The sequence below is a fragment of the Chelon labrosus genome, assembly GCF_963514085.1.
Source record: "Chelon labrosus genome assembly, chromosome: 5".
Classification (NCBI taxonomy): domain Eukaryota; kingdom Metazoa; phylum Chordata; class Actinopteri; order Mugiliformes; family Mugilidae; genus Chelon; species Chelon labrosus.
This window is the reverse complement of record NC_140341.1, coordinates 21,917,851-21,936,671: the sequence shown is the minus strand read 5'-3', so window position 1 is coordinate 21,936,671 and position 18,821 is coordinate 21,917,851. Positions and strand designations below refer to the sequence as shown.

At 41.0% G+C, this 18,821-nt stretch overlaps 3 protein-coding genes across 3 annotated transcripts in view; 1 reads left to right on the top strand and 2 right to left on the bottom strand.

Moving 5' to 3' along the window:
- The first annotated feature begins 2,404 nt into the window (after nt 1-2,404).
- Nucleotides 2,405-8,405, top strand: LOC311488540 (F-box only protein 47-like). Its single transcript, XM_084545304.1, has 10 exons — nt 2,405-3,052; nt 3,435-3,593; nt 3,781-3,857; nt 4,423-4,497; nt 4,799-4,907; nt 5,231-5,404; nt 5,585-5,734; nt 5,883-6,025; nt 6,785-6,944; nt 7,725-8,405. The coding sequence occupies exons 1-10, from the start codon at nt 2,839-2,841 to the stop codon at nt 7,823-7,825; spliced, it is 1,362 nt and encodes a 453-aa protein (XP_084401430.1). The 5' UTR covers nt 2,405-2,838; the 3' UTR covers nt 7,826-8,405.
- An 864-nt stretch (nt 8,406-9,269) lies between these two features.
- LOC311488069 (ADP-ribosylation factor-like protein 6) lies at nt 9,270-11,281 on the bottom strand. The gene is made up of 6 exons (XM_084544575.1): nt 11,015-11,281; nt 10,575-10,636; nt 10,368-10,436; nt 10,177-10,271; nt 9,854-9,983; nt 9,270-9,362 (listed from the first exon to the last, which is right to left on the bottom strand). Exons 1-6 carry the CDS (start codon nt 11,135-11,137, stop codon nt 9,287-9,289), a joined length of 555 nt encoding a protein of 184 aa, XP_084400701.1. The 5' UTR covers nt 11,138-11,281; the 3' UTR covers nt 9,270-9,286.
- Nucleotides 11,282-14,343: 3,062 nt separating this feature from the next.
- Nucleotides 14,344-18,821, bottom strand: part of epha6 (eph receptor A6) — a gene marked incomplete at its 5' end in the record, with an annotated part of 182,919 nt that continues 178,441 nt past the window's right edge. Inside the window, 4 exons of the mRNA XM_084545050.1 lie at nt 14,344-14,524; nt 14,789-14,938; nt 15,212-15,405; nt 17,664-17,813. Of these exons, the coding sequence (XP_084401176.1) occupies nt 14,410-14,524; nt 14,789-14,938; nt 15,212-15,405; nt 17,664-17,813 (609 nt within the window). The 3' untranslated portion in view covers nt 14,344-14,409. The remainder of the gene's footprint in view (nt 14,525-14,788; nt 14,939-15,211; nt 15,406-17,663; nt 17,814-18,821) is intronic.

Sequence of the window (18,821 nt, the reverse complement as noted above, 5' to 3'; positions counted from 1 at the left end):
TTCTTTGGCAATATTTTGAACACATTACACTCCAGCAGACTTTTTAAAATAAACCTACGAACAATATTAATATTAAAAATAGCTTTTTGTGAGCACAAGAATGAAACAGATGGACTCTACATTTAGATTTCCTCGGAGAACAGAGGCTGTTTATAAAGCGTGATTGTTGCTCAGCCTTAGACCTGGCACCACTGGGGCATCTTCAAATATCAGAGATACAAGCTGCATTGTGCTTGCTTAATGATTGACTTCAGTGACGGCATAACAAGTAAGCAACAGGAACAAAGGCACAGCTGTGGAAAGCATCTTAAATCAGTTTAGTTCTCATAACTATGCAAACCACCTAATTTAAAGAAAATGGCAACTTCAGTGACAAATAGTGTACAGATAGCTGCTTAATCATTCACAAATTTAAATATTAAGTAAATACTATGTGTTTGAATACTCACATATAAGAGGACTACAGGCCCATGGCCACAGGCGCCCGGGTGGTGAACTTGTCCTGAGATGCAGAGATGTATTTGGAGAATGTCCAGATAAATCGGGCCATTGGCTCTGACTACACACTGAGCAGCTCCTTCTGTTTCTGCTCCTGTCTTAACGGACAAACAATATGTGTGTGTGCGCTGCAGGGCTGTCAGCTATGTGACCGGACAGTCATCACTGGCATTATCCCTGTCAGTGTCAGCAGCATCATGTAGGAGACGACATGAAAGACGGTCCCGCTGCTGGCTCGTTGCTCCAGACAGATAAACAGGGCCGGTGTCAAGCGTGGAGCCGGAGGCAGAGCAGGGTTGCTAAGCAGAGACAGACAGAGGAGACATTGTGTTCACTGGTTGTGCTGTTTTTATCTAACAGTTCAGCTCTGCAGCTCCAGATCTGTTGATAGGTAAACAGAAAAGAATGAATCAATCTGCTGAAAAGCATTATTATTTATTACCTCCAATTAGTGATCCTTTAAACAATAAAAACAATATACTGTGTCCACTTAACACTGCAAAGTATAATTAATGGAAGTGTGATACCGCTTATGATTTGATTGCATGTATACATACTGTGCTGCAAGCCAGGTGAGGTCATTCAAAACTGCATGTTGCGTCGCTGAATTCCTTTGAGATCCAAAATCAAAATTTCTTTGCAGTCTTCTTCTCATCTTTCTCACCTCATCTGCTCTCTCTCTCTGTCTGCATCCCAGGTGTAACCTACCGTGACATCCTGTTGGAATACAAGAGCATTTTCCCACCCTAGTTCCCTCATGCGGTATTCAACTTGCTATAAGACCTGTGTAGTGAACGGATCATCCTCTCCAAGGACTGCCTGTGAGAGACGCCATTTGAATGTGGAACACTTAATAGTCTTAGTTAAGCAGAATAATCCTGTGATTAGCAGCTGAGCAGTTGGTTTGAGGGTAATGCAACTGTAATGGTGCGTGTAGTGTAGGCCATCCTTTTGAGCCATTTTAAGTCTTCAGAGGTCTGAAGAGTAAATGCAGTCAACGGCGTATCTGGAGACAGACACCAGACTCAAGATACTTAAGATTACACTCAACCTAGCATATCTAAAAGTCCCTGTACATCCACACAGGTGGTCATATGGCTGAGTAGACCTTGGCTCAGGTTGACGATGGGAGTTATTTAAGGTCACCAAACTTTCAGAAATAATAGTAAAGACAATTAGCGTGACTTATTCTGTCTTGACAGCTACAACGAGGAGTGAAACAATTGTGTGAATTTAATATAATGACTTTTGGATAATATAGCTCTTTTTATTTTTTCATAGCAGACATTTTTGATTTCTTTACAGTAGGAAATTCCCAGGTGGAATTAATAGCACTGACTGTGGCACAGTTCCATTTAGAGTCTCAGTGAACTAGCATCCACAATCACAGGTCCTCCACTGAGTGGAATACAGCCATTATTAACACACCTGGACTTTTCTTGTCAAAATAGCTATTGTGGAAAAACTCTATAAGCCACGGAAGTAACGTGATTACTTGCTATCACGTAATTAACTTATTGCTATCACGTAATTACGTGTTTACTTGCTATCACGTAATTACTTGACTTATCCTGTAAATCGGATAACCTATGTGTTTAAAACATACATCAAAAACGTAATAAAAAGCTCTTTAAAAACTGTAACAATACAATTTCACTCCTATACTTTTATATAATTTATACAATGTTGTCATTAAATGAAAAAAAAAAAACTCCAAAGCGTCACTTAGCAAATTCAATATATATTTTAATAATTTTCTTCCACATATTTCTTCCACTATTCAGATGTAGCCTGTCACACATTTCATATTTCTTCCTTCAACTAATTGCCATTTTTTCCTTTTGCTGATGATAGTGATTCCTATAGTTGCTGGCTTTTAAAAGTACTTCAGAGACATTATTAAATATCCTATTTTATGTCTTCTTATTTGAATATTTTATTTTCCTTACGGCAAAGATGAAAGAGAGGCAGTTTCGCGCCGTTGTTTACTGATGTGATAGTCAGATTAGCACCTCAATGGTTAGAAAGCAGCTGATTTTACCTTTACGTTCACAATTACTACCGGCATAATTTAAACGACTGGTAAGCTATTGAGGGTAAGTTGGCTTTTATTCCTGATATGTACACTTCTCTATCCGTGACTACATAAAGTTGAAAGTTAAGCGAGTTAAATCCTAGTTTATCAGGAGTTCAGTTTAGCTAGCTCGGTTAGCGACTTGGCTAAAGGTTAGCTCTCATAGATTAGCTTAGCTGTCTGGTTGGTGGCTAGCTTGAGTGTTTCTTGTGTTGTTTCAAGTCAAAAGGTGCTTTATCTTTGTGAATAGAGGCAATTAATCGGTGATGCCAATGGTCAGGGAAACGTTCGGAAACGTCAGGAAGTACACATGGACGCTCAAATCTCAGCGTTATAAGAAGAGTGGCTCCCTGTCCCGACCAGCCAGGACCATCATGACCCGCAGCCAGTGCTCCGCCTGCAGCAGCAGCAGCAGCACCACCAACTTCTTTAACAGCGTCCCGGCAGAGGTGTTTGACATGATCCTGGATAAACTGTCTGGTGGGTTGAACTGACCTTGTAACATACCCTATAATCACCATCAGCCTGTATCAGAAACACCATTCATTATGAGACTTGCTTCATAGGCCACTTATTAACAAACTCAGTCACTTTGTGTTTGAGCTCATTTATTTCTAACCAGACATTTTGAGTGTTATTAAGCACAACATGAAAGGTTTATATTGCCTTTGCCTTTAACGTACAGTGTACATTATTTAAGTATGACAGTTTACACCATACCTCTTATAAATAACTACAACATTTAGAAATGAAAAGACTCCTTTCTGGCAGCATGTGATTTATTTGTTAAAGTGTAGTTATGGTTTTCTGTTTCGCGCTTTAACATTTAAATGCATATAATTAAATGCGTGTGATTTTATAGTGCTGGAGATCAGTGTGTTCAGCATGGCATCCAAGGAAATCACGAGATATGTGGTGGACTACATATCCACTCAGGCCTGGAAGAATAAAACCATCATCCAGAGCTTTCACTCAACGTGCCTTGATCCCCGTTCCACTATTGGACACTACAGAGACCTGGGTATTTCACTCTCTAGTTTTTTTGTCGTTTTGCATTGCATAGCTCATCTAGTTGCTACAAGTGATGATAATGTCACCAACCTGTGTCGGGATTATTGTTGAAATTCACTCACCACGCAGTAGACACACAGGAAAGCTAAGGATTCATTTTTTAGTTGTGCTTTGTGCTTTTGTGTTTGATGTCTCAGGTTTGTTGTTCAAGAGGTGTACCCTGTTGCTACCCACAAAGGACAGGTTAAAGTTTACCTTTAGCAAGTTGTCACAGGTAAGAAAGGGACATATGAGAAGACAAGTTGGAACATAATATTGCGAATTATTTTAAGCACTGTTAGGATAAAGGCATAGACAGCACAAGAGCCTGCAATTGGTTTGGCAATACACGTTTCAACAGTTTGGGAAAAAAGGGTATGTAATTTGAAATTTTATATACCCTTTTTTCCAAACTGCACATTAACTTTGCATGTCACTACCCAAAAATAACAAGCAGAAAAACACAGTTACAACACAACGGTACCCAGCAGTTACTCACTCATCACTTCTGCACGTCCTCCAGAGAGGACAGAGACACGTAGTGAACAACACGAAATCGCACACCTTTTAATAAAGCTCCAGCTTGACAGTACTTTTTGCATCGTGCTATCTTTTGAAAACCAGTTACTTCACACTAATAATATGCCTTCTGTCAAGCAGTAAATAGTTCATATAGTGTACCATGGTTTTCTCAATTTGCATGAATATATGCAACGAGAAGATTGCATAAATGGCATTGTTGCTGAAAAAATTGCTCTGCTCCAGTATCTGTTTAAAATTAACGAACTGATTTGTTTCAGATTCCCTGCTTTATGTTGGAGCAGTGTCTAGCGCCAGCCTGCGTTGGTTTCTCAAGCTATGGAGTCTTCCTACAGGTGTGGGCCTCATATACATTAAGATTACAATACATTAACACTTGAATATAATTTAAAAAATGAATAAAACAAATCGCAATTCTGCAAAGACCAAATAAACACAATGTGATTTTATCCAGAATGCAAAATGGACACTGGCCTGCTCCTCTAAACGTTTTAAGCGGTAATGAACAGGGATGAGCGCCTCTCTACTTGATCTTCCTCTTTTTCTGTCATCTTGAAATACATTTCAGTTGTAAAATAGGAATGACATAATTTTGAAATAAAAATATTGAAGGATGTCAAATTGATTCCCTTACAGACACTGATCGCAGGGTGGGATGAGCTGGAGTGCCACAGAGTCTTCAGCTTCTTGTGTGACCTCACAAACCTTCTCCCAAAAATTGAAGCAGTAATCACTGCAAGACCAGGTGGGTTCACATTGACAATATTTCTTCAACCCAAGTGAAATCACTCCGATTAGAGATCCAACTGAACTGTTTGCATGGATGCCAGAAATATGAGAGCAGTGTAAGATCTTTTTTATTGACATTGAGTTCATTCAAAAGAATAAAATGACCGAGACGGACTCACATTTTCAACATTGCTGCCCACATCGATTCTGGCTTCGAAGCATGAAAGAAAATAGGCTGAGCTAATAGCAGTGTATGAGAGAGGAACTAACTTGTGACAGTCTGAATTAGAGCCATATTTCAAAATAATGTGTACATTTTTCTTTTCTATCTGTGTCCAGGATTAAAGTGGTACCAGGAGCTGCAGCTTCGTCTGTTCTGCCGTCAGGTTCTGTTGGACACGTGGTCGAACCAGCCAGAGTGTCAGTTCTGGCTCATGCAACTCCTGAAGCCTTGGCCCATGGTCAGTCAGGCCCGCCTACTGTTCATCCTATATGGACCTCTGCTGCCGGAGGGTGAGATATAATTAGTTGGTGTTGACTTTATGAAAACTGACTTGTCGACTCAACGACCTCAAGTTCTCAGAATTTAAAAGCAAACTGGTCTTTTTTTGGCTTGCCAGATATTCAGCTTGTCTTTTTCACGGTGATGCAGTACTTTACATATAAGTGAGAGAAGTGCTCTCCCCCATTCAGGCAAACTCGGCTGGCAGGACGTGGTGGAGAACGGAGCGCCTCAAAGCGCTTTGTGGGACCTGGCCAAGGCCATTCTCATGATTTTCGGCAAACTAGAAGTCAAAGGCTGGACCACTGACTCGATTCTGGCAATCTTTGAGGAGCTCATTGGTATGTTACCGTTTGTCAGTAGTTGTTAAATGTTTTTATGTATTAAACTAGCAAGGTCCCATAGAGAGAGATTTCTTTACTAGAGTGGAATCAGACATAATAACTGAACTGACAGGAAGTCTGGGGTTGTTCTTCTCACTATCTCCAGTCATTCCTCAACCATGGCATGTGGAGAATGTAGCTCGTCTTCTGGTGCTGTGTGGCAGCACCCTCTGCTACACTATTCTGGCAAGCAAAGCCCTGAACGGCCGACTCTTGGAGCTCTCAAGACTCATCGTCTACATTATAGTGGTGAGAATTCTACTTCTTTTATCCTCAGCTGAATAAGGTAAATTGACGTCATTTTAAGCCTCATTTACGGTCACTGGGTGAATATTATTAGATTTTAAATTGAGTTGCTCGAGCATGAGATGCGCGGTGCAGATGTCAAGGGAAAAAGCTCGGAGAGGTCGCCTATTAATTCCAACAGTTGCACTGGAAGAAATCACACAAAAGAAAATAGTGTGTGTGGTTCAGCATGTTGAAATGACGGCGGATTGCGATCCTCCTGATTGGGTGATAAGCTCAGTGCACGAGAAGAGAAACTGAAGTTCAAAGAGGACACAGAAGGCATGTCTGTATTTATCTAATCTGAACATTCAAATACACATATGTTTGACACGATCAGTTAGGACGAATAAACCTCAGACTAACTGATCAGCACAATACAGGAGAGGCCAGCTCTGTACAACGGTTTGTAGCTTTTCCTAGCTTCTTAGCCTCATAGCTAATAGTAGCTCTTCCAGTTTCCGACGTTACATGACGAATGCAGACTACCGCCCCCTGCTGGTATGAAGAATTATTTCTTTTCATGCAGGGGCAGAACCAATGCGCCAACTGGCTTTTAGCTGCAGTTTTTGCTCTGTATTCAAATGCAACTTTGATCCAGACACATGAGAAGTGAGGCTATAATAATGAAATATTACCAACCTGGCCTTGCCACTTTTTAATCATATTAATTAAATCAGCAAAGTGATTAATGGTAACAACTGTATGTGGCTTCACTCTTAGGTGTGTGAGAAGGATGGTTATCACATGAGCTGGGCGGTGAAGTTGGTACAGCAGATCTGCAAGGTCTTCAGCACGGCGCCTGAAAGGTTCTGCTTCATCCAAAAACTGGAGAACACGTTTTCAGAAGTCACCAGGGAGTTCTTTGAGTTTTCTGTGACAGGTGAGGTGGGGCGGCTTTCTGGAGCGTGCATTTAGTTTTCTTTAGTCCTTTAATTGTCTTAACACCAAAAATCCATCTTAGCTGGGACAGATGAATGAACGTGCAGGGACACCAGAGACACAAGAAACACAATAACAACAAAGAGCAAACACTGAAGGACTAGAGACTTTTTCTGAAGAGCAGCTACCACTGTAGGAGATGGAACAGTCTGGTGAAGATGGGAAGGAATTCACTACTGATATACTCTAGTAGTTGTGTTAACAGGAGCAGGAGGGAGACCACGTCCAGAGACACCCAGCACACACACACAGGACATTGGAGGGAGGGAAGAAAAAATGGACATAGGACAAAACCTTTGGTGTGTGACAAATGCAATGGGAGAACACAATCGCAAACTATAACATCAAAATACTAATATAGACCCCACATAGGAACCGAATATGGCTACGCCTAGCCAAAGGAATGCTGCTCTGCATTACAGCTGAAATCTAGCATTTAAACGAATGCGCCAAAAAGTGGGACAATGTTGAAATTACAATGATTTGTATGACGGTTAAACTAAAATCCCTGATCCTGACAGCACTATTCTTGATGTTCATTCAGTTTGGATGCCTGTAAGCTGTAAACAGTGATCTTGCCTCCCGTTTCTCTTTCAACACTTATTTAACAGGCCTTTCAACTCAACTCAACTTTATTTATAAAGCACTGGAGCAGAACATCCGATACTGTTTTTAAAAAGCAATATTCAAAGTCAGTAATATTATTCTTTTTTTCCCCCAGGGAACCACTTTGAAGACAGAGAGACTTTCCAAACCCTGTGTATCCTCCTGGACTCCAGCGCTCGCTTCCACACTAAATTCCTCCACATGTTCCTTAAATAGGAGTTACGCAGATTGAAAGTAATGTGGAAGACAACCAGCAAATGCCAATAATGCAGGCAATGAAATACCTTTACGGAAAGAGTAAGATGAGTTGAATACAGATCTGACCATGGAGAGTTTAGAGAAAGCTGAGGTTTTGGTTGACACCATCTCTGCCATTGTTGGTTGAACACAGACCTGTTTAAATACTTTGGTTAAACTGTATGGTTATATATACAAACAATATATCTGTTTCAGTTTTTTTACAATCTTGTTCTTAGATTAATCTTGGATGTTAACTTTTATACAGTATTTAATATTTATTCCGTTTTATTTATTCAGGAGCCGTACGTATATATTTGACAGTTTATTTATTCACCTCGAACCCCTCTGTGTAAATGGAGTTGCAACAGAACAGCTATATTGTTTTTGTGTAATTTATTAAACTGGTACTTTAAAATGTTTGTCTCGGTTTTCATATCTTTATTTTGTTTTATTGTTCCTCAGGGATTAGTTGTGACAGATCTCTCAAAACAAAATACAGCGTACGCTCAGCAAATAACAAGCTTTTATTAATCTCCAGATAACAGAATATACTGCATTGACAGCATTTTCAAAAAATAAATAAATAAATCAACGGCTGAAATTATTAAAGCATGTGTCACAGAATAAAAAAGAAGCTGCGTCAAATAAAAAACGTTTGAATGTTAGTGTATACAGAAACAATGAGTTTATGTTCAGACAGCATTCATGTCTGTGTATTTATGGAGGAGCGCTTTAAATAATCACTTTACACCGTAGTCATAAATCAACTGGACTATTTAGATTTTTTTTTTTTAAGGTAAATACAGATTTAAAGGTGCCGCATGCAGCAAGTACTATTTGACATTGAAGTTTAAGGCCTACAACATCATGGGTGATGAACCCTCCACATCCAGTTCCTCTGTCCATGGCCACAAACATTTCAGTCATTCATGTGTTCATTGTTTTGATATGATCTGGCAAAAGACAGGAGAAAAAAAAACATGTTTTTTTTTTTTTTTCTTTCTATGGACTTTGGTTCTGCTTCTGTCTTAAATTATCTACAAAGGGCTTGAATAAAAAAATTTAAAAATCATGAATGGAAAAATATCTAATTCTCAGTTCATAGGGCACCAAGGACATAAACACAACACAAGTGAAGGTTTAAAAATCTACTCACAAATGTCTGATTTGGAAAGGATTGCTCTGTTTACTTTTTTTAAATTATTTTATTTAACTGATTATTGTGAATCAAATTAAATTAAATCCCATCCAGAGAGACACAATCTACCACCACAACCACTTGCTGTACATGATACTTACTGTGCAATTTGTTCTATAGACAAGAAGAAAAACAACACATGTCTTGATATGAGCGGTTTGCAGGACGCTGACAACATTGACATTTAAATTCTGACAGCCCTTTCCTCTTTTGGCCCTGTGTGACGGTTTTATTACATTTTAAAAACCAGCCAAGTTACCTTGTAGCCAGTCCAGCCCTTCCTGGAGGCCCTCTCCTTTGACAGCGTTGCTGGCACTGGAAAAAACAAAACAAAACAAAACAAAAAAAATAAGATGTGGAGGAGCTAATCTGCTTGTGGCACTTTCTCATGACTTTACTTGGATCCTGGACATTCAAAGCTGTCCCGCTCTTAATCCACCGGCCTTCCATCTGTCTAATGAGTAAACACGGTGGGGAACACATGTATGGAAAAGAGCCAGGGTTTTCAGTAACTGCTTGTCGATAATGTTTAACCTGCGAGTCGTGGAGAATAAGCCGGAAGTAGCCCGTGAGTAATCAAGACTGCTCCTTTTATTATCTGAGACTTTAACTGTAACCTATAACCTTTAACTGTAACCTATAACCAACTAAAAAAGTTGCAGATGGGGACGTGATCCAGCTCAGTTCTTGTAGTTTAACCCAAGTGCACTTCCTTTAAAACTACTTGAATGATCGTTATTAAACTACTCAGTGTTTTTCTAGCTTCGCTCAGAGACACTTCATGAGGCAGGTGACAGGTATGTTACCAGATGTGCCAAGGCTTGTCTTTGATGTTCTCCAAACTCAACATCTGCGACACCTTGACCGAAGACATCGCGTCCCGCACGTCCATCTTATTAGCGAAGAACAACACCGGTAACCTTTTGCTGCGGATGTCTGGACAAGAGGACAAAGAGAGACGAGTGAGTCATCAGCAAACAATGACATTTATCCAGTTGGGTGGGTTTTTAATGGTGATACTGATGGTGGCAGTAATGAACTGAAGCCTCAGATATGATTACACATTCATTATCTCACATTCTTGCTAAATAGTACAAGTATTATGTAAGGTGCTAAGGTGATTTGGTACCTTCGTGGTTTAGAAGAGTATCTAGCTCCTCCTTAGCAACAACCATTCTAAGTTTGTCACCGCTGTCGATGACAAAGATGATGGCATGGCTCTCTCTGCAGGAAACAACAGAACACATAATTGACAGAGTAATGCTAAATATAAATGTAATACTTGATCAGTGTTGGCCCTGGTGTCTTTGTGTCTCCTACTTGTAATAATGCTCCCATAGGTTTCTGTATCTGCTTTGTCCAGACATATCAAAGACTGTGAACGACAGGCTGCATGTAGAGAGAGAGAGTTAGAGAGAGAGAGAGAGAAGGAGGGAACAGGAGAGAAGAAAAACACAGCTTAGACTCACACAAACTGGTGGATTACTTATTTTGAACTCGCCCGCAGTCAAATCTATTCCATTCTACCTTGAGCTCTTGAACTTCTCAATGTTGAAGCCGATGGTTGGGACTATTTCTTGCGCCTGCGTCTGCACGCACCCCCCGCACACAAACACACAAAAAGAGACAAGTGATGGCAAAAGCATGTCAACGAGGAGACGACATAATGAAAGGATGACGTGGGCTTTACCTGACTAACATGTTTCCACTCTTCTGACAATGGGCCTAAATGATTCGAATGCTGAAAACAAGCAATCAGCGAATGATTGCAGTGAAATAAAGATCTCGACAGGCCTTGCTACGATATGCGTCCTATATTATAATGGCATTAGTAAAGATTCACGTGCACAGCTGAGTCTGTGCACCCACATGGCTGTGCGGCAAACACAAAGGCATCTTAATTCCACAATAGTCCTTATGACGAGACATCAAACTTCCCAGCTGTTGAATCTTAGCGTCGTACTTACATTAGCCGGTTTGAGCTGGTTGATGATGGTCGTTTTGCCGCTGTTGTCCAGTCCCAAACACAGAACGTTGACTTCTTTCTTCTTTAGGCCGAGCCAGCCAGACAGTTTATCCAGCAGCCCCATGACTCTCAGCTGACTCTATACCATTTGAAATTTTAACACATCACCCCATAGATGGTCCGATGGCTGGGAATTAAATGTGCTAGACTTCCAAATTCTCACGAAAGCCAACAATAAGGTTAAACATAGCCGCACTGTTCCCGGTACTGGCCGTGAATAGTGTTACAAGCTGAGATGTTGCCTGGGCATCCCGGCTTGTGGAGGGTAATCCTATTAAGGCGAATTAAGCTCAGTGAACCACCCGGTGACCTGATCATGGAGCGTGCAGATTCCCAGCCCCACCTTTATCCTGATGCATTTGATTTATTACTTTAGCAGCTTAACTCTCTGGAGGGCCCCCTCTTGCAATGGACCCCTTGGAGGCACAGAAATATATATATATATATATAACAACATCTTATCCTGTATCTTTTGCCCACTAAATTATGACACTCTTAGTCTGCACTACAACCAAAATTGACCTGATCTGTGAAATGATGTTATAGTAAATCTAAAATAAACATAACCAACACAACACACCAAGAATAAATATGATGTGGGTCTGACAAAATAATCTCATTAAAGCAACATATGTTGATCCATATGTTGTCCAACTATAACAGTAAAACATGGACGAGGTTTGCTCTCAGGAGAGGAACTGTAGCGTACCCAGTCTGAAAATATTTAGATTTAATGTTAAACTTTTGTAATGATGGCTGGACTTTAATTTGGATTTTTCACAAGGCAGGTCTGGAGCTGGTCAGTGGCTCAACAGCTCCATCTTTTGGTTATCAGCGTATGATTTCCCCAAAACTTCCTGGTTGAACGAGTGCTGAAAGTTTCACAGACATCAGATTTTTCTTTGTTAAATTAAGTTATATGCTCCAAAAGGACTGCTGAAGGAATCTCTCCTTCATTTTAACACTGAAAAACTGAATCGCGAACTGAAAAATACTTCCAGATTCTCCTCGCTTTCCCCGAGTTAAAAACCGCCACAAACTTAAAAGAGCAGTCAACCACCAGAACTGTTCATCTTTATTTGCAAATAAATATTCGCTGTAACTGCCTCTTACAGTGTGCAAGATCTACGACATCTCTTTGGAAATTATAGAAAAATAAAATACAAGAATTATAAGTATACTTGTACTTTGTACAAAAGAACGTTCTAACATTGCTCAGCAGTAGAACATGCTAAACAAACAGCATCTGATATTCTCCTTATTCTGTAGAAGGGGTGGTGACGGTGAATGTGTGTGTGTGTGTTTTTGTATGAATGTGTGTGCGTCTGGATGTGTGTGTGCACCTGTCCTGGATGCATGACTACGCTGTGACCTGAAAGGCTCTAGATCGAGTTCGCCCTTGACATTAATCATTGAGCTGGCCTTGCAATAAAAACCACAGGTGTAGACGAGTGGTTGTTCTCATACAGTTCAAACGAATGGCTAGGTCCTGTGACTGCACTTAAACTCAAAGTACTTTTATTATTAAATTACTATAAGGTGTTTCTGTCTTGCATGGTTAACAGACTGTAAGGCATTCTGTGTGTGTTTGTGTGCGTGTCCGTGCATGTGTGTTTGTTACTGTTGACGACTCATGATGGGTTGTGATGCTGCTGTTTTTCTTGGTTCTCTCCCTGCCTTCTCTCCAGCTGTTGGACAGCTCTATTCCTGACCACAAAAAGCTAACACTACTTTTTTTTTTTTCCCTTTACAGGTTTCCATCAACCAGCATTTAGCTATTTCTGCTGCCCCCGACTCAACTAACTAGTTTTACTGTGCAGCGCTTCTCGGTATTCACCACTGACTTAGAGAATGGAGAAAATGTTGATTTCAATGGCAAACGTCTGACAACTTGACATCATCTACCGCAGTTTGGAACAGTATTCATTCGCGACTATGTACACTGGTTTCCCGTAATGCCACAAATGCCACAACCTTTACATGACCACTATGAAAGCACAGGCTGGAGGAGAATTAATCAGTAAAATCCATGTGGTGATCCTACACCGCAGAGGGACTGTTCTTCTCCGACAAGTTGGAGCAACTTTGCCCCAGAAGAGCGAACCTAACTCCCTATAATGTATGTGTGTCCAGGCAGAACAGTTAAAATAAAAAAAATGAAAGAATCTCAGCAAATTTGGAAGAACCATATAAGTCCATGTTACGTTTCCAGACAATTTCAAACATCTCCTATCTACAGCTAAGTTCTGTGAACATTCAAATATTAAGACAGTGGAGATTGTGTACTTTCAGGCAATGTACAGTATGACATTCACAATCTAAAAAAAATAAAAATAGAATTCAAATGAAATCAGGCCGGTCACACAACTTTAGGTACACTGGTTGCTAAAAACTGTCGGAACAGACTTGTATGGTTATTCGTTTGAAAGCAAGCAAGGCAGCCCTGCAAGCTTAGCGTATGACTGAATAAAAACAAGTGGATGGGTGTCATGTGAGCCTCATGTTTCAACACAAGCTCCCTCATTGCACAATTCGCTTCTCCCTCTGAGATACTGAGGTGACTGCATAATACTGTATTGCTGATTCTGTTAAAAACTTTAAATAAATAAAAGATTTAAATAAGATCCAGGTTTACTAGGGCTTTCACATACAGGACTGCACATATATTGATATTAGGTTATAAATAATTATTAATTGTCTATACACTTTTAAACATTCAAGAAATCTCCATAATGTTCCTCTCGCTTCTCTGTTCAAGTATTAGTGTACCAGATTCTCTGGAGAGCGGGCAACTAAAGCAAATATATCCTTAAGATAAATTACCAAACTCCAAAATAAAAAATATTGAGGATTATTTTTTTTTTTCTTTTCAAAGGACAAAATGTTTCCATTGCACACCCGATAGCAGCTACATGAGCACATAACTCAGAGCAAGAAATGAACGGTGAAATTAAAATAAAAAATCCAAAGATTCAGTAGATTACATTTGCAAATCTACATCTCTAGATATTGTTGCTCCACACACAAAGTACTGCTGTTGCAACAAGGCATTACATTCCCCTAAGTGAGGGCCTGGGCCAGTCTGTAAAGTCTATCAGGCTGTAATAGTCTGGCAAAACCAGAAATAATGTGGGAGGGGTGTATAGTAGAAAATGTCTGTTGCTATGGGAAGCGTGGGAGACCAGGGGGGAGTCTGCTGGAAGAGTCTGTCCAGTGAACTCCTGTATGAGGGGTTAAGACTCAGGCACAGGCTGTAGACTGTCCGTCATATGGTCTAGACTTCGCTTCCCTCTGGCCCATCTATCTGTCCATCCCAGGTTGTGTGAAAGGATGTCTTCATACATGGAAACCCTTCTCCTGTTCGTGCAGTAGCTGAAGGTGAAGGGTCTGTATGCTGCTGATGATCCGCCTCTGGTGGCCGATCAGTTCCACGCCAATACGCCTCACATCTCTAGGCCGAGAGTGGAAACACAAACAGAAAACAAACACACACGAAACACTTAAACCTTCATACGCTGGTTCAGAGAGGATGACCACAACAACTAAAATATTGCTGCAATAATATCAGGGCTATTGTCCTCTTTCTTCAGGAAGCCACAGATGACATCTACAGGCTACACAGAACTCCATTATACACTTTGCTGCTGCTACAAAGTTAGCTTCTATTAGGTTTCCTGTCTTTAAACAATGGTTAGGTTTTGGCTCCTCCACTCACTCAATACTCATCCTTGCCACAGAATCCAATGTGTTGTAGCCTGCCGCCATAAAATTGCTCTTGTACTGACTCATCTTGATGGAGTCCAGCCAGTCACCCACAGAGATGAACATTGGGTAATCCATTTCCTCCCCTGGAGATTCTGGTAGACTGATGCAATAAAGAAACAATAATAAAAAAAATGTTAATGACTGGAAACTAGTGAAAACAACACCCTAAGCTCCCAATATGACACATATTTTTGGCTCCATTTAGGCATAGAGGCAGGCCTGGAATTATGGGAGTTGCCCTGTCATAGCTCAGTGTTTATTGTAACTTAATTACTCTCATGCTCCCTTCTGAGTTAAGAGTACTCCCGCAGGCGCTTAGAAAAGGCATTGCCTAGTCACTTTCATTTACCCTACAGCCTCTTCAACACTGTACCTCTGAAGGTCCTCTACCAATGGCAGCAGGCTGCTGGGGTTGCGAATTAGTTTGTCCAAGAAGGAAACGACATCTGTGAATTTGGGTCGATGGTTCCTCTCCTTCTGCCAGCAGTGCAGCATCAGTTGGTGCAGGGCCACGGGGCAGCCCATTGGTGCAGGCAGTCGGTAGCCCTCTTCAATGGACAGAATCACCTGTAGAAACATTGGAATGTAATTAAGGGTCCAGAGATCCTGGGCATTTATCACTATGTGTTCTTGTCTGTACTTGTGTTCTTGTGGACTTTGAAATGTCATCAGTTGCTGCGCAAGTACTGTTTCTATTCAAAGTGCGTATCTGACCAAGTATGGTCCAAAAACCTGGATGTGTTCTTGCCCTGCCCGTTTTATCGAGGATGCATGGGGAAGTAACTCATGTGGACTGGGTACAGCCAAGTATCCCAGAATCTATTATGAGGGTGTCATGAGGTATGCTGCTGCTCCATCACTTGCCCAAAAGTGAAGTACGATGGCGGCAGCATCATGCTTTCAGAGGCAGGCACAGAGAGAACAGTCTAGTTGTGGGAATGTTTACTGGAATAAGCAGGAAGTACAAAGATACATATTTTTATGAAAACCTACCCCAGAACCAGCAGAGGCTCAGAGTGGCTCAAGAGTTCAATCTCCAATGAACGAGCATATAACTAAGAAAATGGCAGAGCAGTTTAGGGACAACTTTGTGAATGTCCTTGAGTGACCTTCAGAGGTCTGAACCCAATCAAAGATTTCTGGAGAAACCTGAGAGACCAAGGATGGGAAGGTCTGCCGAGAAGAATAGCAAAAAGTCCCAATCTTCAGGTGCGCCAAGCTTGTCAAGTCGTACCCCAAAAAAGTAATCTCAGCCAAAGTTGTTGTGTCTGAATACATACGTCAATTTGAAATTTCTGTTTTTCAGTAAATTTGCAGCATTTTCTAAAATGGGGTATTGAGTGGAAAATTACTTTATAAAGATCAGACAGCCACAGAAAAAAATAAGAAATGGCTCTGAATACTTTCTAAATAACTATATAAAGTAACTGCTGAGGTGATACAATTTTTATGGGTCACTTCTATCTTCTACAAATTGCTTCTGTATTAGCTATCAAATCCTCATTGGTCTGCTATCCTTGTGCTCAAGCTGCACTATCAGTCAATTTCCACATGTACAGTTTAATCCCTTTATCATTTCAGCTGATAGTGTGTATTAACCTCCATACAGAATCTCTCCATTTCTCTATGGGAACGCAGAGTATCTACATGTATCTTTGTAGGGAGCAGTGGTAAGTGGCTGACCAGGATGAGATAGTGTTAGGCTGGTTTTGTGGCTTGGCTGGCCTTTTGCCTTGGAAAGCACTTCTAAGCAATTCCCAAACAGCACAAATCCTCCCCAAACCCCGGGACCTTAGCGTATGTGTGTGTATGTCTGTGTATAGATGTGTGCGAGTTTGTGTGTAAGGGGTTGAAGGGATTACGGTGGAGCTTTCACACTCAGCGGAGAGAGGGATGGATCTGCTTCCACCGCGGTCCCCCCAATCCCTGACCACAGCCCAGAGATCAGCGGGTTGCTCTGCCACACTGAATCCACAGCTTTAAAGTCCCCCTCGACTGGACCCAAGTCCTCTGAACCTCTGACCTTTTCTGCTCTTTTCCATTCCCCCTGACTCATCTTTTTCATCCCTTTGCTGGATCTCACCAGCAGTTTTGTTGCTGACCTCCTCTCTCTCAGAGGTGGTTTTTTGATGTGAGAAAATAGTCACGGAGCAGGTTAAAGAGCAACAACGTTAACAGATATAATGGAAAACAAACTCAGAATGTTCTCAGTGGAGCAGGACCTTATCTAAGAAGCCCCCATTGATGCGTCTGGAGGAGCTGAGGTTACTAAATCAGGCTTGGGAGATAAACACGTTTTACTAACATACCTTTTGCTCAAATCACATGAAGGAACAGATGATTCAAAAGTCAAATACACTCTAGTCACTGGCTTGTTTGTTAAAACACCATTAGCTGTCTATGCACTGTAGCCAAGACAGCAGCTTCAGTCAGAGACACCAGGGTTACATCTTCAAATTGTGTGATCAGCTGGTCAGATTTGTACAAATAGCACTAAACAGAATTATCTTCAATTTGTGTCTGCACGCAACGTTTCAGTTACAGGGCAGGCCAACCTATCCTCAATCCTGGTTTTAGTTCCAGACTGTGGCATTCTGTGACCAAGAGACAGTGACGTTTAACCAGTGTTTACCCATTTCATTTAATTGACTGAAACTGATTATCTCATACTGTATATGCTATAGAAGGCATTACACAGTTCTCTTTGTATGAGTCGGTGGGTTTATTTTATAAAAGTTCATGTGAGGGATTGAAGTAAAAAAAAAAAACATATGCTGGTTCAGCAGGCTCCTTCTCATCTGAAATGCATGCAGCACAACACTCACATCCTGATTGGACATCTCCCAGTATGGCCGTTCTCCGTATGACATCACTTCCCACATGACGATGCCGTAGCTCCACGCGTCACTGGCCGAGGAGAATTTCCTGTAAGAGATGGCCTCAGGAGCCGTCCATCGGATTGGGATCTTACCCCCCTGTTCACACACACACATTAACACGTATTAATGAAAACATGTCGAGTCTGTGGATAGACTCGCACATAAAAACACACAAAGATGTCAGCAACGTATCAACACAATGACAATCCTCAAAAAGAAATTCACACAAAAATGCTTATTACAGTCCAGACAGTGAACATCTGGATGGTTACACCTATTTTTCCGCACTTCAACTTCAAAATGAATTGGACATTAGGTCCACAATGTGTCTTGGATAGTTGTGCATTGTTTCAGCGAACGTTCATAGACAATAAAAAGTTCACTTTAGGTCGTCACTGACAGCTGAAGTATTACACATGAAGATTTTGACTCACAGCTGCCCAGTTACTTTTGTACCCCTCAACCTTGGACATGGTGTGTTGAAAGACACACCATGGTTTTACATTGATGTAGTTTACAAATGAAAGACGTAGCACTTTATTTCAAACTAAATATGCTGAAACACAACGCCTGAAGAACGAAAATATGTAACCAGCCAAATACTTATCATCCAGACTCTATGTACTCTGGGTGGTAAATTATTAAAACTAAATATCTCAATCCCTCAGTAGCCTCGACAGAACAAATGCTGCTTTCCAGCAGAGTTGCAGCTTGAGGAATGTAGTTGTTAAAGCATGCTCAAGTGCATGCTGAGCCATTTGAAAGCACACAACACTAATATTTCATTAATACGCCTGCTTTCCTATTCCGAATATTCCGTGTTCATCGCCCGCGGTTTCCCCCCACTCTTCTTCTCTCACCTTAACCCACCCTTCACTTCCCCTCTGTGGATTTCAACCACAGTCTTAACAAACAGATAGTTCAGCCTGGAACCATAAGTGTGGTATTTTCTTCACACAAAAACTGCAACGCAAACCAGGAAATGGAGGTCACGGTGGACTCAGACACATTTAAAGTTTAACTTTTGCAACTCCAGCTTTGGCTGGTGTCGGGAGAGAAAGAAGTAAAGATTTCAGATGATCAGCTCAGTCTAATAAAGTAAGA